At 46.5% G+C, this 20278-nt stretch overlaps 1 protein-coding gene across 3 annotated transcripts in view; it reads left to right on the top strand.

The window, feature by feature from the left end:
- Tenm4 (teneurin transmembrane protein 4) overlaps positions 1-20278 on the top strand; it is a 1383002-nt gene that overhangs the window by 852619 nt on the left and 510105 nt on the right. For 2 of the 3 annotated variants that reach the window (XM_058578574.1, XM_058578573.1), the window contains exon 3: positions 18365-18466. In XM_058578574.1, coding sequence (XP_058434557.1) covers positions 18457-18466 — 10 coding nt within the window. In that variant the 5' untranslated portion in view covers positions 18365-18456. Of the gene's footprint in view, positions 1-10305; positions 10431-18364; positions 18467-20278 lie in introns of all 3 variants that reach the window. The other variant, XM_058578572.1, reaches the window with a different exon arrangement.

Here is a 20278-nt window from a genome sequence, read left to right as displayed (position 1 = left end):
TTTATCAGCTATCTGGGTACCTTTAGCCAAGTCAAGTCGACACATAAAATTAACTGTCCTCTGAGTCCCCAGGTCAGGGAGAGCTTTCAAGGAAATGTTTCTTTTCAGGTAGGTAGAGCAATACGATCTAGACAGCCCTCCCAAACTGTTAGCTGCATATTAGTCTGCAGGGACTAATATCATAACATAATTAGTATAGCAGTGCTCCCAGCTTAATTAAAAATGCTGCATATGAGGGGCAGTTAATGAGAAATGCAAGGTTTGATGATTCAGAACTGCTGAGATTTAGCAGTTTAGTGGGCGTAGCGAGGAAGCGTTGAATTTATTTCCTTTTGCTGTTCTCTTTGTACATCTGGACAGGAAGGGGTCTGAAAGGAATTGCTCACAGTATGTACAGTTAGCGAACTTTGATTATCTGGAGGTCCCTCGGCTTTCTGCAACACTGCTGGGGGCCAGCCAAGCAGGAAACAAAAAAAGCCTTGGAGCCCACAAAACACATTTCAATTTGTGCACCAGTCTTTTGCTTTTCTGATAACAAATCCACTCAACCCATACTTGAAAGCTATTTGTTGATGCTTACTTTATGCAAAATTTTAATAAGCCAGGTAATCTGATTTTCCAAGCATTAGCAGAACAGCAGACACTCTTCTGGCCCTGGGGGACGGGGCCTGCAGAGGTGCCTGGCTCTACACCCGCATCGGGTCAGGAGCAGTCTCCCAGGCACAGGGTATGTTTTGAGCGCAGGAGAGATAACTAACTATGTAAGAATCTCTACTATTAAGGGGCTTACAGTTTAGGAGCAGACAGATGTTGTCTCAGTCAAGGATCTTGGGTTCAGACAGCAGAATCTATTCTGGCTAGTTGGAACAGAAAAGGATTTGGTACAGGATATTAGGTGGCTTGCAAACTTTCCAGGAATGCCAGGGGCTCAAGCTTAGATGCTACAGAACTACAGGAGCAGCCAGCACTTCATAGGATTGTTGTGATGGAATCCCCTTTGTCCTCCCTCCTTGGGACTCAGAAGTCTAGGAACTAGACTGTGGAACCTACACCACTCTGTCCAGATCAACAAACTCCTCCACCAGTGTGCTGGCAGGCAGGTCTCATTTACCTGAGCATACTCACCAACTGCAAGAACACACAGCCTCTACATCCCTGCAGGATCACCAGGAGGGATGCTGTGTCTTTGACAGTTGTCCTCCCCATGGACCAAGACGGGGTGGAAGTGGGTATTGAGAGAGTGAGTATGTGGTGTCTGCTACAGATACAGCAGATGATTGGTGGTCAGCAAGACACATCCTGTTGTAGAGGCACATTCTGAGGGCTGACTCAATGCTGGACGGGACAAAGGGGACACAAAGGGACACCTGTGTCTATGTGTGAGGGGAATGGAGAGACTCTGGGGATGGAACCCAAACATGCTCTACTTCTGAGCTACATATTCAGCCCTTTTTCTTTTATTTTGAGACAGGATCTTGTTAATTTCAGGCTGGTTATAAACTCATGATCCTCCTGCCTTGGCATCCAGGGACTTGAGATTGCTGGTATTGGCCATTGTGCCCAGCTGCTGTATGTCCCTACTTCTTATCCAGAGAGTCAAACAAATCTCTGCAAGTTAAATGAAAGAATGAGAAGAGGGCTGGATGTGGTGGCATTAACCTGCAATCCCAATGACTTGGGAGGCTGAGGCAAGACGATTGCAAGGTTGAGGCCAGCTTCGGCAATTTAGCAAGACCCTACCCCAAAATAAAAATAAAAAAATATAAAAAAGAACTGGGGATGTAGCGCAGTGGTAAAGTGCCCCTGGGTTCAATCCTCATTACAAAACAAATAAATAAATAAATAGGGAGAGGGCCTACAGGAGGGTGCTAGTAAGAGGAAAAGGTCATTTCCACAGAGCCTCAGGCCAATGCTCAGTGTGGAACATGACAAACTTGATATGTGTTTGAATACTTTTTTATATCCATAGAGTCACGTACTTATATCTATGCAGAGGCTGTCACTATGGCTTCTTTCCCATTTCCTTCTCCTGCTTTCCATTCCCTTTCCTCTGCCTTCCCAAACTTTCCTGGCCTGAGTTCCATTGGTCTTGTTAATTTCATTAACAAGATCATTACCATTGATGCTGATTATTGTCATTAGTGTTATTGTTAAGGTCCCAGCTTCCCCATCCTGGGTACCTACCACACATCAGGTCTCACAACCAGGAGAACGCAGGAATTCTGACTGTCCCCATGTCCCTAGGCCTCAGCCCCACATCTCACACTTGGTTCTCTACAGTGGACCCCTCTGCCTTTTGGAATTTAATTAGAATGCTTCTCCGGGGGAACTCTGGGAAGGTTTCTGGTCTTCTCCTCTTAGTATTATGACAAGGCCACATGGCTTACCGGAGCCCAACACCAGCTCTTCGGTTCTGGAAATCTTTATTGCTGCAGCAGGTGTTTCCATCTTCTCTTGCCAGTCCTCCTGGCCAGCTGTCCTCCCACAAGGGAGAAAAGCCCCCCACATGCTCCACTGGCACGGATATGGGACGAGGCTTCCTGGGTGCACTGTTTCTTTTCCTAAGGGAAAAAACAGCTTTGGGAAATAAGCCCACCTCCATTCCCACGTAGCAATTATGTGCATAATTACATTCCACCAGGTGTCACTTAAGAGGGTGAAACCCATTAAGTGTTCAAATGAGAAAACAGAAAGGAGCCTCTGAGAAAGCCCAGGAATGGTGCTCTCTGCAGGGGTGGAGGGAGTGAGCGTGGAGGTTTCCTGAGTGTCCACCAGGCCCCTGCTTTCCTTTAAGTGATGGCTCAGCCTGAGCATGACCCTGTGTGCAGGGGAGAGTAGGCCTGATCTGAACCTTAGCTTAGCCCATGCAGTGGATCTCCCAAGAGCTGCCAGCCACAGTGAAGAACAGCTTTTACAGGAAGTGCACACACATAGCACTCTGTGGTCCATTTTAAATTCATAGAGGAGTAAACCTTCTCTTTCTTATTTTTTTTCTTTCTCCTAACTTTCAGGGTATCCAGCACACAGCAAGTATCCAATAAATACATGACAGTCTTTTTTTCTCCCCCTTAGTATTAGGGATTTAACCCTGGGGCACTTTCCCATTGAGTTATATCCCCAGTACATTTTAGTTTTTAGTTTGAGAAAAAAATCTCACTAAGTTGCTGCTAGGATACTGAGGCTGGTCTTGACTTTAACATCCTCCTGCCTCAGCCTCCCGAGTCTCTGGGATAGTAGGCGTGTGCCACAAGTCCAGCATGACAGGCTTCTTTATCACCATTCTCTCTCTGTTGCTCTAATGATGAACAGAGTTCACAAGGAAAGAAGATCTGAGGGAAGAAAGCACCAGGCACAGGCGAGCTTATTTAAATTGACATTTACAATGGAAAGTGGCTGCTGTAGACCTCATTTTACAGATGAGGAAACAGGCTCAGAGAAAGGAAGGGACTTACCTGAGGCCACTGAGGATTTGAACCCAGGTCTGCCTGACTTCAAAGGCTGTGCTCTTTGTACTACACTGAAGAGCCCCCCTTGGGGTGCGTCCCATGCAAAGCTGACTGTGTGCTCTCCTGTCAATGCCACGAGGGAGGAACATTCAGGGGTGTCCGGTTCCTCAGTCATATTGAGAGAACCCCTTCCTTCCTGCTAACCAAAAGCTCCATACCCAAGCTGAGTCAGAAGAGCCTTCTGCTAACTCATGTGAACCCTGTCTTTGGGCCATCTTGACCAAGCTTTGTCCACTGAAGTTTCACAAAGGGCCACCTGGAGGTTCAGTGAGAACAGACTAGAGGCCTGTCAGCCTGCAGACCTGCTTCCTCCCTGATTAAGCCAGACTCACCATCTCCTCTCCCCACTCATACCCCCACAAATGTGAAGTGACACCTGGGTCCCTGTCTTGCCTAAATACAGCACACTGTGCCCTGTCCAGAGCTAGGGGTCAGCCTCCTCCCACCATCTCCCGACCTTTTCTCACCAGCATTTACCAGGTTCAATTAAATCAGTCTACCAACATGGCTCCAATCCCTGCCACCTTCCCACCTCCTGCCTCCACCATCATCTAGACCTCTGCACTAGTTTCTCCAGAGGCCTTTAAATCTTCCTTTCCACTCCTATCTCCCATAGAGTTATGGGCGAGACTTGCAAAACATTTGTTTTATCCATCCAGCCAACAAGCTGCCTAACCTTCCATTCATCCAGTAAGTGTTCGTAGAATGTATACATTTGCTGTGTCAGGTTTCATGATGGACTTGAGATGAATGCAAATTTAGATAAGAAATGGTCCAGTATGTTGAAGTTGAAGAGATAAACTTCCAAACATCTGCGCAGGTGGAAGGCAACCCTAGGAAGGGTGTCCAACCCAGCCTGGCAGCCTCGGTGGAGGCTTCTGGAGGAGGTGGCTGGGGCGGGGCCACTATCCACACACAAAAGCCTGCATTGCACATTTGAGGAATTTCAAATACCTGGCGAGGTTACAGGGAAGGGTGTTTGCTGCAAGTGTAGAGGCCAAATCTTGAGAAGCCTTGAACTGCTGTTGGCAGTGGGATGCCCCTGAGGGCTTAATCTAGGGAGCAGATGAGCAGAGAGCTCATCTGACTGGGGTTATACCTGATCAACACTTTTATTCTCCTAAACACTGCTTGTGCATAAGGGTCACACTCAGAGAAATCCCTTTTTATTCCGTGTCTATTGCTGTCACAACATGGCTTGAATGTTAGCACAATTTGAGAGCAAATCATCTGGGATGTGCTCAGCCACTCCTGCCTCCCTGCCTCAGCCTATCCAGAGTGCCCTACCTGAGGGCCCAGTAGGAGCTGATCATAAACAGGCCAGCTGCTACCTCCTGCTCTTCTAATCATCTATGGGAGAAATGGAAAACCCACTCCTTTTCCTTGCTGAATGCAGGTGGGGGTCAGTGTATCTTGGGTTTGGGAGTCAGGAAGTGGAGGGGCTCAAGCTGGGAGCCACCCATGCAGGGTTCCTGAGCTAAAAAATTTCCCCACCTTGCATATTCAGCCCCCGCTGGACCTCTTTTTTCACCTATTGCCAGTCTGCAGCCTCTGTTCATGTCCCTTATATGCTCCTGCCTCAGCAGAAAGCATGACCCGAAACCCTAAACCACTGGGTTGAAGCCCTTGGCTGTGTAACCTTGGGCCAGTAACTCACCTCTTCTGAGTTTTGGGGTTCCACCTTGAATTGTGTACAGGGCTAATGTTCCCTGCCTTACTTAAGTCTCAGAGCTGGGTGAATCAAAAGTGTTAGCAAATATGGAGAAGCTTTCTACATGTCACAACTGCCCTCAAGTAGGTCTCATGATCCCTATTTCACAGGTAAGGAAATAGAAAACTGAGAGATGTTAAAAAAACTTTCCAAGCTAGAAAGTGGGTGCCCTAATGTAAGGCCCTGCAGCTGGAGATCATGTCTGTTTATTCACCCAGTATATTTGACAGTGTGGCTAGTATATAGTAGGTGCTAAATAAGTACTCTTCAATGACTGCCTCTAAAGATGGTAACCTTTCAGTTCATCTCCAATCTTTTAAATTTAAAAGAAAAGAATAAGCTTACTAATTAGGCATAAAGGCTTTTTTTTTTTTTTGCTCTAATTTTTATTTCTTTGATTACTAGAGAAACTGAACATTTTTTTCCATGTGTGTATTCAGTCAACACACTTCTTGTATAACTGGCCCCTGCCCTTTACCAATTTATTTGGGGGCAGGTTACTAAATGCTTTTCCTGATCATTTGCATAGGTTCATTACTGGATAGATAATAACCTTCTCCTATCTTCCATGCTACAAATATTTATCCAGTTTGATGTCCTTTAAAAAAAAGTATGTCCTTTTTACTTTGTTTTCTTTATTTCATGTTTTGCAGAATTATAGAATAAAATTAATTTCATTCATGATAAGTTGTATCAGTAGCATGCCAAAACCCCAGCCAAGGTTTGGAAGTGAGTTTCCCCAGGCAACACATACCTCTTTCTCTTCCCCAACGAGCTGGGCAGGTTGAAGGTAGTATCAAAAGCAGACGTGAAGGTAAAAGCAGCCACAGAACGCAGCCCTAAGCCCACAAGCTCTTGCTCGGCAGCCAGAAGACAAATCTTCTGTACCATAAACATACGATTGGCTTATGTGTGTTTTACTATACACAGGTGGTTTTGATCTTCATCAAAAGGCCTAGTGACATGTTTTTCAAGTTCTCCTTGGTTGCGCCTATCTCCCTGCACACTGCCTGTGTCACCCTTGGCCAAATGTCACAGAATCAGAAAACATGAGACTGGGGTGAGTGGCTGATGAGAACAAGAATGCTCTGGGTTTGGCTTTACTGTAGCACCCCATTTTGCTATCCATTTGTACATGGGTGCTCACAGCCACCAGTGGTAATGGTGTAGGTGACGATAGGATTTCCACTCTCTGGCAAGGGAACTGAAGCCCAAGAGCTTGTTCATGGTCCCCGTGCCAGACACAGGCAGAGGCTGGAGCCTTGCCCTGGGATAACAGAGCTGCTATTGCTTCTGCTTTAACGAATGAATTCCTGGGCCAGTCTTGACCATTCAGTAATGGAATGGGGCAGTGTTTTGCACCCCAAGCCCCACTCTTGAAAAAGATGGGCCTCCTTGCTGCTGTGGAGCTCTTCAGTTCTAAACTTCTAGAGAAGATCTTGAATGAAATGTGTGTCCCTTCAGCCACAAGGAGATGCTCCTCCAGAGAGAGTGAGGTTATGTCTTAAAAGAAGGAACAGAGACTAATGACAGGCATTTCTGGAAATGGCCTTCAAGCCAGGACTTAAATGCCAGCTTGGCCATCAAACCTTCCTTCCTTCAACAGAATCTGTCCTCTTCCTTGAAGCTTAGAGTCTATCTGAAGAGAAAGTGACATACCTCAGTGACTATAAAAGTACACTCCAGCACTGCTGTTCACTCACTCAACAAATATTTATAATTGAGGAGCTACTCTGTGCCAAGCACCACCTAGTGTAACAGTGAACACAAGAGGCCACCATTATGCACTTCCACTCAGCCAGGGAGATAGACACCAAACAAGTGGATCGGCATAGAATGCTGGGATGCTGGAGCCCTGGGGTGGTGAGGAGAATGGTCAGGAGTGGGCAGGAATGTGCAGTGTGGCACAGAGAAATGAGGGGTCCATCCTGCTTGGAGTGGTGGCTCAATGAGGCTCTCAAAGGGAATCGTTCTGTGCTAAGTAGGCCCTGACTTCTGATAGGGTTTCAGGCAGACAAGGGAAGGAACAGTATTTTGGGCAAAGTAAGAAGCAAAAGCTAGGCTTGGAGTGCTGAGAGGTGTGGGCTTGTTTGGGAAATTGCAAGCAAATCTGTTGTGGCAAAAGGAAGGAGGAGGTAAAGCCAGGACTTGATGCTGGAGAGGTACATTGTGGCCAGGCATGAGGGCTCTGTGGTGTTGCAAGAGCCGAGAACACTGATGACTCTGGAGAGGCTGTTATGACCACAGACCATGTCTGCCATGGTTGCCTGGCCGAGCTGTTAGCCAGTGGCCCCAGCAGGCATAGCCATGGCTTCTGTGAACAAGAAATTGTTAGAAACACAAGGGACACTTCCAAAAGCCTACACACCCCTCATCATAACCGAGAGAAGAATATTAGATGATGTCCAGTCGTGGGCATCTTACAAAACCCTTCCAGAACTCTCCCAAACTGTCAAGATTATAAAAACAAGTATGAGAAATTCACAGCCAAGAGGTACCCGAGGACACATGAGACTGAATATAATGTGGTATGCATGTGGGATGCTGGGACAGAACGAGACATTAAGCAAAAACTAAAGAAATCAGAAACAACTAAGGACATTAGTTTATAATAAATGGAAACCAATACTCATTCATTAATTGTAATGAATGAATCATGTTATTACAAGGTGTTATTATGGGGAAACTAGACACCAGGTATAGAGCAGCTTTCTGTACTATCTTCCTTAATTTCTTTGTAAATCCTTAACTGGTTTTTAAAAATTGTGAAAGCTAGGGCATAACAAAGATTGGAAAAAATAAAATGGGGAAACATTTGTAACCCCAAATTTCCTTGCTCCTCCCAGCTCTGGGTATAATTCTTCCCCATCCATCTTGATTCCTCCCCCAACAAGGTTTTCAGCCTCTTTAAGGTAGAAATGGCACAGGTGTCCTCATGGGTGGGCAAAGGAGGCTGAGAAGGTGGATGGGGATGCTGAGGCAGAGACAGGCTGTGGTGGAGCCTCAGCCCGGGCTTCCTGCCTGGGCCAATGGAGGTTTCCAGGGAGGTGAGGCATGTGGCAGTTCATTAACAGCCCTGCTGTCGCACACCTGGTGGTCCTTTCCGTTCCTATGGGGGACATGGTCCGGGAAGCTTGGGTCAGTCAATAAAAGGCCACCTGTGACAAGAGCTTGAGCAGAGGCAGGAAGCAAATGCATCAGGGATCCCGGAGCCCTCTGACCTGACTGTGGGAAGCTGACCTCTGCTGTGAAACTGGCCCACACCTGTGGGGCTCGTTCCTGTGGACAGCTCGAAAGTCTTTGTCCCTTCCTTTCTGGTGGATTTTCTTTTTCCCTCCTGACTGTGTCTTTCTGTTTATAGAGACTTTTTTTTTTTAATGTTCAAATTCTTTTTTTTTGCTAACAAAAAAAAAAAATGTGCTCTCAGTAATTGCTAAAATGTTCTTCTTTGTATCCTTGACCATCCTCCCTCAGTAAGAAATGCTTCTCCACCCTTCTGAGCCTGGCAGGGCCAGTGCTAACCCTTCACAGTTGTAAGCGTCCACACAGACCAGACCCAAACAAGCCACATCCCAAGAAGACTTCAGTGTCTCACCAGCTCTTCTGGAAGGTGTCTTTCTTGGTCACAGTCCTTTGGGAAAGAGCTGGGTCTCTTTTCTCAGTTCCATTAAGCTCCTGGCTTTCCGGTAGTAAGGCAGGCCTCCCCGCCCCAACCTGCCAAAGGATTCCAAAGTTTTACCACAAAGCTGTTTGACATCACTGATTGCCTCTTCCCACGTTCACTATCAATGGATAGCAAGAAATTTACATTCGAGCCCCCCCCCCCCCGCACACACACACACAAACACAGCAAAGACCTGACTGTGTCTTTACCTTCTTCCCTCCAGGGCTGCTTCCCACCCAGCACTTACTTCCTGCAGGGCTTCTCTGCCATGGTGAGTTCCTGGCAGTTCCTACGGGCTTCCTGGCCTAGCCCATGCACTGGGAGTCCAGGCAATCACTATACCAGGGAACTGCGAGTAGCAGTTCTTTCTGAAGATTCTCCCTCAGTACCAAGTCCAGCCCAAGTCCAGGTAGAAGAATAGAAGCCACTCTAAGTCTTTCAACAAAGAGAATGTAATGCAGAAAACTAACCACATAGTGGATGATACATCCAGGAAGCTACATGGTACAGGTTGAAGCAGCCCAGGGATCAGCAGGAGCAGGCAGCCACTATCACTTCTGGGCTGGAGGGACAATGAGAGGAGGGAGTACTTTCAGATTTCAGAAACTGGGACAATCCACAGAAACTAGAACCGTCTTGTAGGGTGACTGTCAGGACCTGAAACAGCAGAGATCATAGGACTGCTAACGAGCACATTTTCCGAGATGGCAAAAGACTAATGGAGAAGCTGGCTGTTCTCTTTCTACTTCCAATCTTCTACCAGTGTCTCTCATTAGACAAATCTGCCCAGAATCCAGTAAGCAAGGGATGCTGAGCAGAGGAGGGTAATATAAGAGAAAGAATCTGGAAACAAATAGACAAATGACTGGCACAGTGTCCAGTCACCCTTCTCACCTGCACCCACATGCCTTTTTTAAAGGCTCTGTGGACCCACCCACCCACCCACTCCAGAAAACTCCTACACTTTTCTAATTTCTCTGATCAAGACACTTGGCAACTTAATAAAGCCATCATGTTCTTGTGTGATCTCCTAGATGAATAAATGTGGGGTGATCGGGATGCTCTTTGGCTTTGGGGAGGGGGTGGTAAGCTCTGCAGCATTCTGTGGTCAACAATCTTGTTTCCATGTATAATTGCACTCCTCAGTCCTTTGGAGAAGAGCTGTGTCTCTTTTCTTTCATAAGCTCTTCCAGGCATACTGGTTCTGCTCATTCTTACAGCCCCAGAGGCTCAGCTATACCTCGAGCAATTATCTTCTGCTCTACAAGACCAAATTCATAACCCATACCCAGCTATCCAGCCACGTTCTGCCTGTGAGGGCCAGAGGGCTGCTAAATTGCGTCAAGAGCTTTCAGCTCTTGTCTGAGGTGGTTAATCAGTTCCAGCCTGCCTCCCCTTACATGGCCTTTCTCCTCCTCTCCTAGCTGGGAGCCCTTGCTGCTGGTGTGGGAGCCCTGGACAGAGGCGAATGTGCAAAGGAAAAGTCCAAGGGCAGAACAGAAGAAACAAAGGCCCCTAAGTTTGTGCAGCCAAGAAAACAACAGAAAACGTGAGAAAGGATTTGGGCTGAGCTTTCTTGTTTTGTTTTGGAGCATTTCAAGGGGCCAGGCATGCAGTTATGTTTGGATTGGGAAGAAAGGCATAACTGTGCAGAAGAAAATCCTTTTCAGATTTTATTCTGGCTGTTATTGGATTAAAGAAAGCACCAGAGGATTACTCTGGGGATGGAGGCTGTTGCAGCCAGTCAGGAGGGGCCCGTCTCTTCCTGGGCCATGTTTAGACAGCATTGGAGCCAGGGGGCTTGCTTGGTCCTTGGTCCCCAGGCTGATAAATGTAGCCATAAATGGCTCCCCACTGGGAGCCATTCATGTTACTCCTTTTCTTGATTTTCTTGATGGCAATGATGATTATTAAATATTGACAACAGTGCTAGTTAAGATTGTTGGTTCAAGGTGGCAGAACCCCAAAATCATCCTACTCAGAACAGAAGGATTGTCTGGAGTTGAATCTTCTAGTCAGAGAAAAGGCAGAGATGCAGTGGAATTGTGTGTGGACTTTCAGTTCTGTCAAATTTGCTCTGTCCCTTCTGCCGCTCTGGTCGGCTTCTCTTGGGCTGTATGCTCGGTTCTCTCCCTGCAGACCAGCTTGCCTCCCTGTATGAGCTTCCTTGGGCTGCCATAACAAAACATCATCAGCCCGTGGCTTTAGCGACAGAGACTTGTTGACAGAGACTTTGCTTCTGGAGGCAAAAGGTTGAAGTTCAAGATGTCAGCAGGGTCATGCTCCCTAGAGGGGCTTGGGAAGAACTGTTTCAGCCTTCTCTTATACCCTCTGGAAGTTCCTTGGCTGTTGACAGCAAGGAACAGAGAATGCTGGAGGGTCTTTCATTGGGAATTAAATCTCTCCCCATGGTGTTCTCCCTGGGTGCACACCTGCCTCTGCCCAAATCTCCCCCTTTTCTCAGGAGAGCAGTCATACTGGATTTTAACTTGATTACCTCCATAAAGACCCATCTCCAAATAAGGTCCCTGTCTGAGGGACTGGTGATTTAGATTCTAAATATCTGTTTTGGAAGACTCAATTCAGACCATAACACCCACATGACCATCAATAGCTCTGTTTTTACCTTTTACAATTTTCACTACTGAACGCTACATTCTTTGTTGCTTCCTATTTTCAAAAATCCCAGGAAGAATTCTAATAGGTCCATTTTTAATCAAATTCTGATCTTCTCAAGGGGAACAAGGGACCCAGAACTACAAGTAACTCATACTTCTTTTTCAGAAAAACCAGTTGATGATGGCCAGGGAGACAGAATTCTTTAAACGCATGGCAATTCTTATAGAACCCATGCACCTGCCGCATCAGCTGATTAATGCTGGGTAAAATCACCCCCCAAATCACAGTGGCCTATAACAGCAAAGGGTTCGTTCTCTCACAGTCCACATCCTGTTTGGACAGTAGAGGTGGTGGGAAGAGGAGGGGTCTCTACTCCTTCAAGTTTCCCAGAGACTAGTCTGAGGCACCACTGTGCCAATCACTGTGCTGGTGTGAAAGAGAATGCTGGAGGGCCTTTCCCTGGCAATTAAATCTTCCACCTGGAGTTGATACAATCTGCTTACCACTCACCAGCTGCAACTAGTGACATGGCCTTATCAGGGCATGCAGTCTCACTGTGTGCCTAGAAAATAGCCAGAATTTTGACAAAGAGCATAGATGACTCTCACAACCCCATGATAGGAGAAGTGGGAAAGGGGGGTTCCCAGGAAACAGGATGGGCTTCACCAGAATGAGATGGGGACCTGCACAGGTAACCTAGCAGGTAATACAGGGCATCTCAGGCCAAGGAAAGAGAACAGGAAGACAGTGTTAGATACACTGGTTTGGCTGGAGCATAGGAGGTCTGAGGTGAGGCTGGAAAGGCAACCAGGCTGGCTGGTGAAGATAACTTCTTGCTCCAGGGAGGAGTTTGGATTTTGTCTCAAAGACAATGGGGGGAGCAATAAGGGCTTCAAGTCAGGAATGGCAAGGTCAGCCTGCATTTTAGGAATAGCATTGGCACTCCGACAATATATAGGGGGAATCAAAGAGCACTAGTTGGTCAGGTTATGGAGGATCTAGTGGTACAATTAGCCAGACTGTGGCTAGCGTGAGAGTACAATTAGATGTGATAAGTATGGATGGCTTGGTGGAACTGCTGGGATCTGCACTGTCTCCTGAAGGGCAGCCAGGAAGGTCTGGGGACCATGGAAGGAGCGAGGGTCATAGCAGGCTGACACAGTTGAGTAGAGGCCCAAAAGCCTGGGAGGACTCTCGTGGTTGAAAACCAGGGTTTGTGTATTTTCTCCTGCACTTTCAAATCCCAGAATTTTTAATAGTTTACTTGAACATTTTTAATTAGTTAAATAAAAGCAAGTTTCAAAAAATTGATAAAACTCTCCACAGATGCCTCAGACTTTATTAGGTTGCTTTTGAACACCTGTGGCTCTTTAAGAACCTGCGCAGTGGTGCACACCTTTAATCCCAGAGACTGGGGAGGCTGAGGCAGAAGGATTGCAAGTTTAAAGCCAGCCTCAGCAACTTAGTGAGACCCTAAGCAATTTAATGGGACCCTGTCTCAAAATAAAAAATAAAAAGAGCTGGGGATGTGGCTTGGTGGTTAATCACCCCTGGATTAAATCCCTGGTACATTTTTTTTTATTCCCCTGCCTCACACTTCCTGCCATACACGCAGGCAGAGATTCTGTGCATCTCTAGTGAGAGCCCAGGGCCTTTTCTCATACCCCCAGGCAGTGTGCTGAAGCACCTCCCCACCTGCTCCACTTGACCTTCTCTCTGACAGACGTCCCTGCAATAGCACTAATCCTCAGTTGTTTCAAAGATGAGCCTACACATGGTTCAGATTTTGGCAGCAAACCCTTGGAGGATTCATGAGCCATAGCTTGCCATGGCTGACACTGAGAACCACTTGAGTGTATCAGAGGAAAAAGAGAGAGAATATCAAGTAGAAACCTGGCCACACTCCCCAGATAGATCAGAAAACAGCCAGCGACGTCTACCCAGCTTTCCTGCACCAGCAGAGCAGACATATCCTCACCATGCCATGTCCTGAGCTGGCTGGGTTGACCCTTTGAGGACCTGTGGATCAACTTTTTTCATGCCTTTGTGAATGAGGATGCCCAATTAAAAATTCACAGGAAGGTTGCAAAAAGGCATCTGCTGACTTTATTTCCCTCTGTGTGCATTAAAAATGTTCAGCTGCTCTACACAAAAAATTCCATTATGCCATGTGGCTCATGAGCTGGTTGTCCAAGTTCAGGGCAGAGAGAAGGCGAGGTGGAAGGGGAGGGGAGGGGGAGGGGCGAACACACTGGGATTTCAACCTGAATCTGTCTTGAGCATGGCTTTATAGAATTTTCCACCCCGTTGACATTCTTTCTGAAGGAGGTGCCATTCTGTGTATTCTGTGTCTGTGATTGAGTCCCTTGGTGAGTTTGTGGCGGAGGGTGGGGTGGTGGGGTGTTTGTATGTGTTTTTCTCTTTACTCTGAAAATTGGTCTTGGAGTCCACAGGCAGCAGCAGCTGCTGCAGCTGCCATAATTAAAATGAAATAACCTGCTTCCTTCAGTCCTTAGGGACAAAGGCATAAGAAAATATCCATATTGTAAATGAACTCAGGAATGTGGTGGATCTTCTTTTGTTTACTTACAACAAGTTCTATAGCTTTGCTTTTTTCTGGAGTCAGAGAGAAAGTAGGGAATTAACCTTTACTAGACACTTATCCTGACCCCAGGCACTGTCCTGCCTGTCCCAACTGCACAAGAGAGGGTTTGGGTCCAGCTTTGAGGCTTCACATCTTTCCCCTTTCAGTATCTTGTTGACCCCCAGATCTCTCCACCTGGTCCGATTTCATCCAGAGAACTGGAAGGACTGGCATTATTAAGACGTTATTGAATATGTTGGCACATGTAATTGGCTTGGATTAGAAACCAAAGCTCTTAGCAAAGCAACAAGAAGTATTTTGTGCTAATGATTTACATGATAATGAGATGGCTTTCAGAGGATTGGATGTGTTATTGAAGGTGTTGCTTAAAGTCACTCTTCAAACCAGTCTGGGAATTGAAAATCCCAGAAGTTCTGCAGACACCGGTTTATTTGGATCTCAAAATAAGGCATCAAAGTTAGAAGAAGCCAACTCTATGCTGGGAATGGAGATAGTGTCTTGAAGGAGCTCCCAGCATGGTGGGAGGAAAGACATGAAGCCAAGTAAATATAAGACCCTGCTCATAAGGTCAAGGTCAAAGATATAAACAATTTGCTATAAGTTCAGCCTTTTTTCTCCTAAAACCCATTTCACCAGGTGACTTTGTGAGAAGAGCATCCTCACTGAGAATGCCCAGAATGTTAAACATCAAATGAGAAGAAGAAATTATTACACTATCCATTATTATATATGCAGTAAGGGTCTGGTATTTGTTCTCTCTAATTCATTATTTTAATCCCTATTTAATAATAAGAAGACATATGAAGTTTGTCCCAGGCCACATAGCTGGTGACTGACTGAGGTGTTATTCAGACCCACTCTGTTGGCTCTTGTCTGTACTCCGGGCTTCGTCTCCCAAACCTACACCCTTGGTTGCCAGGCACAGCACAGGTCTCATCATGTCCCATGTTTAGAGTGAGAAAGGTTTTTGTTCCAAAGAAGAGGAAGAAAGACAGTGGGAAGAGCAGAAGCAAGAGGAGCAGGAGCAGGGAGGGGTGGAAGGGAGGGGGACAGGGAGGGAGAGGAGGAGTGGGAGGAGGAAGAAGAAGATAAAAGTTTTACTAGCAGGCATCTTAGTGGGAAAGATTTGCAATCATCACCTCCAGGCTGCAGGTGCAAGGACCAGACCCAAGTGGATTGTAAGTCCATTGTAAGCAGCCCTCCCTGAACAGCCCTGTCAGCCCTGAGGGTGGAAATGCTGGCTTTCGCACTAACATTCTGCATGGCCCCTGCAGGTTCTGGTATGTCCAAAAGATGTTCCTCTGGATTTCCAAGTTCACTGCTCCTGTCACCACAGTTTAGCCGAGAAGGGAAAGACAAAAGTGAGCACTCCTTGCTAGGGACATGGGTGGTTGTCTGCCTCCTTGGAAATTCTCTGCAAGAAATTGAAGTGTTGTTTGAGATCCAACTCCAAGGACAATTTTATCTCCTTGATCTGGAGACACTTTGGGGGAAGCTAACAGAAGCAAAGGGTTCTATGCTTAATTCCGCCTGGGCTGTCCCTAAGGGCAGTCCAGGAAAAGATCAAGCTCTACACACTCCAAGGCAGGCAGAAAGTGCTCTGGGAGCAGGACAAGTGTGGCAGGCAGGCAGGTGTCATTTGCAGGGTCACAGCATGCTTTATGGCTCACCTGGAAAGGAAAAGAACATGGCTCAAGTCTCATCTCAGCTGCTTCCCAGCTGGGGGATTAGGGACAAGCAGCTTAGATGCACCAAAGCCTCCTTTCCTCATCAGCAAGTCAGAAAGGATAATATGTGCTTCCTGCAATTGTTCAGAAGTTTAAATGAGATCAAAGCACCTAACAGCCTGCCAATACCAGCACCGTACAATCATGAAGTTCCTGTTTGTTATGATTTAGCTATAGTGTCCCCCAAAAGCTCAATGCAAGAAGGTTCAAAGGAGAAATTATTAGGTTGGGAGAGCCTTAACCTAATCAGTGAATTAATCCCTGATGGGATTAATTGGGTGGTAACTGAAGGCAGGTAGGTTTGACTGGAGAAAGTGGTTCATTGGGAGCGTGGCTACGGGGTATATATTTTGAATCTGGAGAGTGATAGACCCTCTCTCTGCTTCTTGATCCTCATGATGTGAGCTGCTTCCCTCTGCCACACACTCGGCCATGAAGTTAAGCTTCATCTCAAGTCCCGAGAAATGGAGCCAGCCTTCTATGGACTAGGATATCTGAAGCCCTCAAATAAATTTAACCTTCTTTCTAGTTGTCACAGCAATGAAAACGCTGACTAAAATGCTGCTCCAGGTGTGTCCTTTCCAGTTCCTACTGTGCAAGGCTAGCCAGATTCTGCTAACTAGTTCAGATCGCCAATTATGGCACATCTTTGCTCAACAACCCTTGATGGCTCCCTATTACTAAATAATGACCATTCTCTGACTTGGCATTCAGGGCTCTCATCCTGTCGAGTGTGACGTCCTCCACTTACCTCTACATAATCCACAGACTCCAGAATAAAAACACCCTCCTTCTTTGTCAGGGTTTCTCCTCCTGTGCCTTTACTCCATCATGTGGAGTCCTTGCCCTGTCCCCAAACCTAACACCATCTCTGGTGCAGGTGTCTGTCCATGCCCCATCCTCTCTCTAGGCCTCACCTTTATCTCTCATGAAACTACAAGCAATAGAGTTCTTTGTGGCCGTGCCTTGTTCTCCTTGCCAGCCTGCAAGCTTCTTGAAGACAGGATTTGCTTCTGAGTCATCAGTGTCTCCTGCAGAGCCCCTAAAACTCAGCATAGGAATGAATGAATGAATGAGTGAGTGAATGAATGTCCGGATCCCTTCCTGACTGAATTTCCTCTGAACAGAGTTCTAGTGTATACATACTTCTAAAACCTTTTCAGCAACCTGTGAGTATTTTGGTATTCTTAATAGTCACCATGATGCTTATGGAAGGTACTTTGAAAAAGAGGAAATTTGAGGAGGACTGAAAAAGAAATAGATAAAAGAAAAAGAGGTGAGGGTCTCATGATTGTACCGCAGCCCATGAGGTCATCTGCCCTGGCTGCTCAGGAGCCTGATCCCTGAGGGTGGGGAATGGATAACCCTGCACGTGGACAGACCTTGGCAATGGTTCTTGCCTAATAGAGTTATTCTTTGTGTAGAATAATTAGAGTTTGCTGTGAAGAAACATATGAAATATGGGTAAAGCTGGCAAAATTTCACACTTAGGAGAATTTTGCTTTTAATGGGAATTACTAGTCATTCCTCACCTTAAAAGAGACAATAATGACTTCTTAGATAGTTTCCTATGTATATTTGGCAAACATATATTCAGGGAGTTTCTCAAATACTGACTTTTTAAAAAACACCAAGGCTGTGGGGCTTTCATACAAAAAGGCATTCTGTAGTATTTGTGTGTTGATGATGGTATAGTACAGAGAAAAGTTCATAGACTACAACTCCTTGAGTCCCTGTGTTCAAATCCCTGTTCATCCTCTTACAATGACCTGAGACAAATGACTTAAACCCCTTAAGCTTTTCTTTACCCTTCTTTTGAAAGGGATAAGATCTTTTATATTGATTTGACAAACCTTTATTGTATGAGGGCGTTGGCCCTGAGCTCCATACCTCCTTCAAGGCACACAGTCCTTTGTTCATCAAATACTCAGTCTCTACTCTGCTCCAAGCCCTGTGCTGTATGCCTGGGTTGCAAAGAGGGCTGATCTGCAGCCCCTGTCCTGGTAGTGATAGGTCCACCTGAGAAAACATGTACATCAAAAATGACTCTAAGAGGTGGGCACAGTGGCACATGCATGTAACTCCAGCGTCTCGGAGGCTGAGGCAGGAGGGTCATGAGCAAGCCTCAGCAAAAGTGAGGCACTAAGCAACTCAGTGAGACCCTGTCTCTAAATAAAATACAAAATAGACTGGAGATGTGGCTCACTGCTTGAGTGCCCCTGAGTTCAATCCCTTGTAGCCAAAAAACAAAAACAAAAACAAAAACAAAATGTAATGCAAGACCATGGCTCCTATAACACAAAAGAAATAGAGAAGAAAAGAAGATGCCCCTGAGCCTTCCAGAAAGCAGAGTAGAGTATGTCTGTGGGGCTTAGAATCCCACTCACTTCTAATCTAAATGGTGTGGGGTGGGCAGTTCCATTTCCCCACTGGTGTGCATTTGCAATGACTGCTGGGGAGCAGTCTGTGAGACATGGTGTGAGGCATCTTGCCACCTCACTTCAGTCTGATCTCTGTTTTCTGCTTCAACAGAAAGGATTCCACCTTGTCCTCCAGGATCCAATGGCCTTGGAGAGAGGGCTGCAGGGCCCACGGATACTATTAACTCTTCCAAACGTGCTGACATGGAGCCAGGTCAGTCCTCTCATTAGCTCTGACTTTCTGTTGTCAACTACAAACTGTGGCCTTCATGAGAAATATATCTTGGAATCTGAAGCATGCAAACTTTTTGGTTGGAGGCTTTTGCCACTAGGCAGCCTAGGAAGTGAAGGAGCTCAGGCGAGTGAACCTCTCAGGGAGCAGATGCAAGAAGAGGATTGGTGTGGGGCAAAGGCTGCTAGAAACCAAGCTGGCGACCAGCATGGTGGGAGGCCATGGTGGGCAGGTGTCAGGAGACCAGGATGTGGAGGGGGTGGAAGGGGGATTTAAGGGAGTGGAAAGGGGGTGTAGTCATCCAGGAGGCAACATGCAGATCTGCCCAAGAACACAGAGGAGGGGTGGCCATCAGGCTTATTCTAGGGTCCAGGAGACCAAACTGTAGAGCCTGGAGTTGCTAGTGAGATCAAAGGCAGAGTTGAGAATAGAGTAGAGTGAAGGGAGTGGAGAGCTGTCAGAAGGCAGATGCTCCAGGGGCAAGGAGGGCTCTCTGAAAGCTTTTCTTCATATTTTGGTGCAGAATAGCAATGATAAAAAGCAGGAGGTGACTCCTGGGTTGTACAGGGAGAGTGGCATGATCTTTCAAGCTAGAGAGAAACCCACTCTACCCCAGAGAAGGGTAGAATCATAAATACAGGCTGATCACCATGAGGGAGGCTGAGGAAGCAAGGAAGGAGCGAGGGCAGAGGGAGTGTGTCGGTTATTGGAGACCTACTACGAACATACTTGGACCAAGCCCTGTTTCTTATCCTCTGAACAGTCTTGCAAGGTGAAGTATGAGTCTTGTTAGGCTGTGTTATGCTGCAGTAATAAATTAACTCTAGAATCCCAGTGGCTTAACACTGCAAAGTTATATTTCTTACTCATGCTACATGTCTAACCCAGATGGGTGGAGAGCTCTGCTCTGCTACCATCTCAGAGCCCAGGATTATGAAATCTCTTCTCTGTTGTTGTTGTGCTGCCTGGAACATGTGGCTACCTTGGTCTCCATAGAAGGGGAGGAAATAGCTGGAGGTGTTGGCTGTTAACTGCTTCAGTCCAGAAGTGACACAGCCCACTGGCCACAACCAATTTCCACAGACACTGCCTGATTTCTACGGTTCCCAGGAATGTGGAAAAGACATGGATATTTGATGAGCCCTAACTGTCTCTGCCTGAGTAGATTTTATTCTTTCCCTTTTGCAGTTCAGGAGAGGCTCGGAGACATTAACTCTCCTGACCAAGGTCTCCCAATTAAAGTATGCCAAGGCTTGGACCTTCCATAACCTCTGCTTCAACTACATATTTAGTTATTCACCAAAGCCAGATGCAATAGTTACCATAGGCCTGCAAAGAACAGAAACAAAGGGAGTCTCTACTCTCTGCCTGAAAGGTGTGTAATTGCAAACTGAAGTGGATGCCCTGCCATGCAGATGGGTGATGCCACCACAGATCCTCTGGGGGTTTTAGCTTGTAAAAAGGGACGTTTATTGAAGCATTGGCCAAGTACTTGGTGTACGCATCTCACCTCCCACAACCCCATGAGGGTGGTTCTTACAGCCCCGTTTTTAAGATAAGAAAACTGAGTATTGCTCAGCAAGGAAAGAGCTAAAAGTCACCTTTTTTGCCCCATTCAAGCTCTGTGCAATGATGTCGCAAAAGTGATACTGAGAAGGTCACTGAATCTAGTCCCCACCCCATCTAAACCAAGAAATGTGGTCTCCACTTGTCCCTCTCTGTCTTGGGCCTTCTCTGCCTGGTTCCCCAGTGCCCTGCATGTGTCATAGCTATGGAGATGCAGCCATCAGCTCT

This window comes from Marmota monax, unplaced genomic scaffold (genome assembly GCF_021218885.2).
Source record: "Marmota monax isolate L192 unplaced genomic scaffold, Marmota_monax_Labrador192_F-V1.1 WCK01_AAM20220418_F8-fsc00068, whole genome shotgun sequence".
Taxonomy (NCBI): Eukaryota; Metazoa; Chordata; class Mammalia; order Rodentia; family Sciuridae; genus Marmota; species Marmota monax.
The sequence above is the reverse complement of the archived record's forward strand: the minus strand, read 5'-3'. Positions and strand labels throughout refer to the sequence as shown.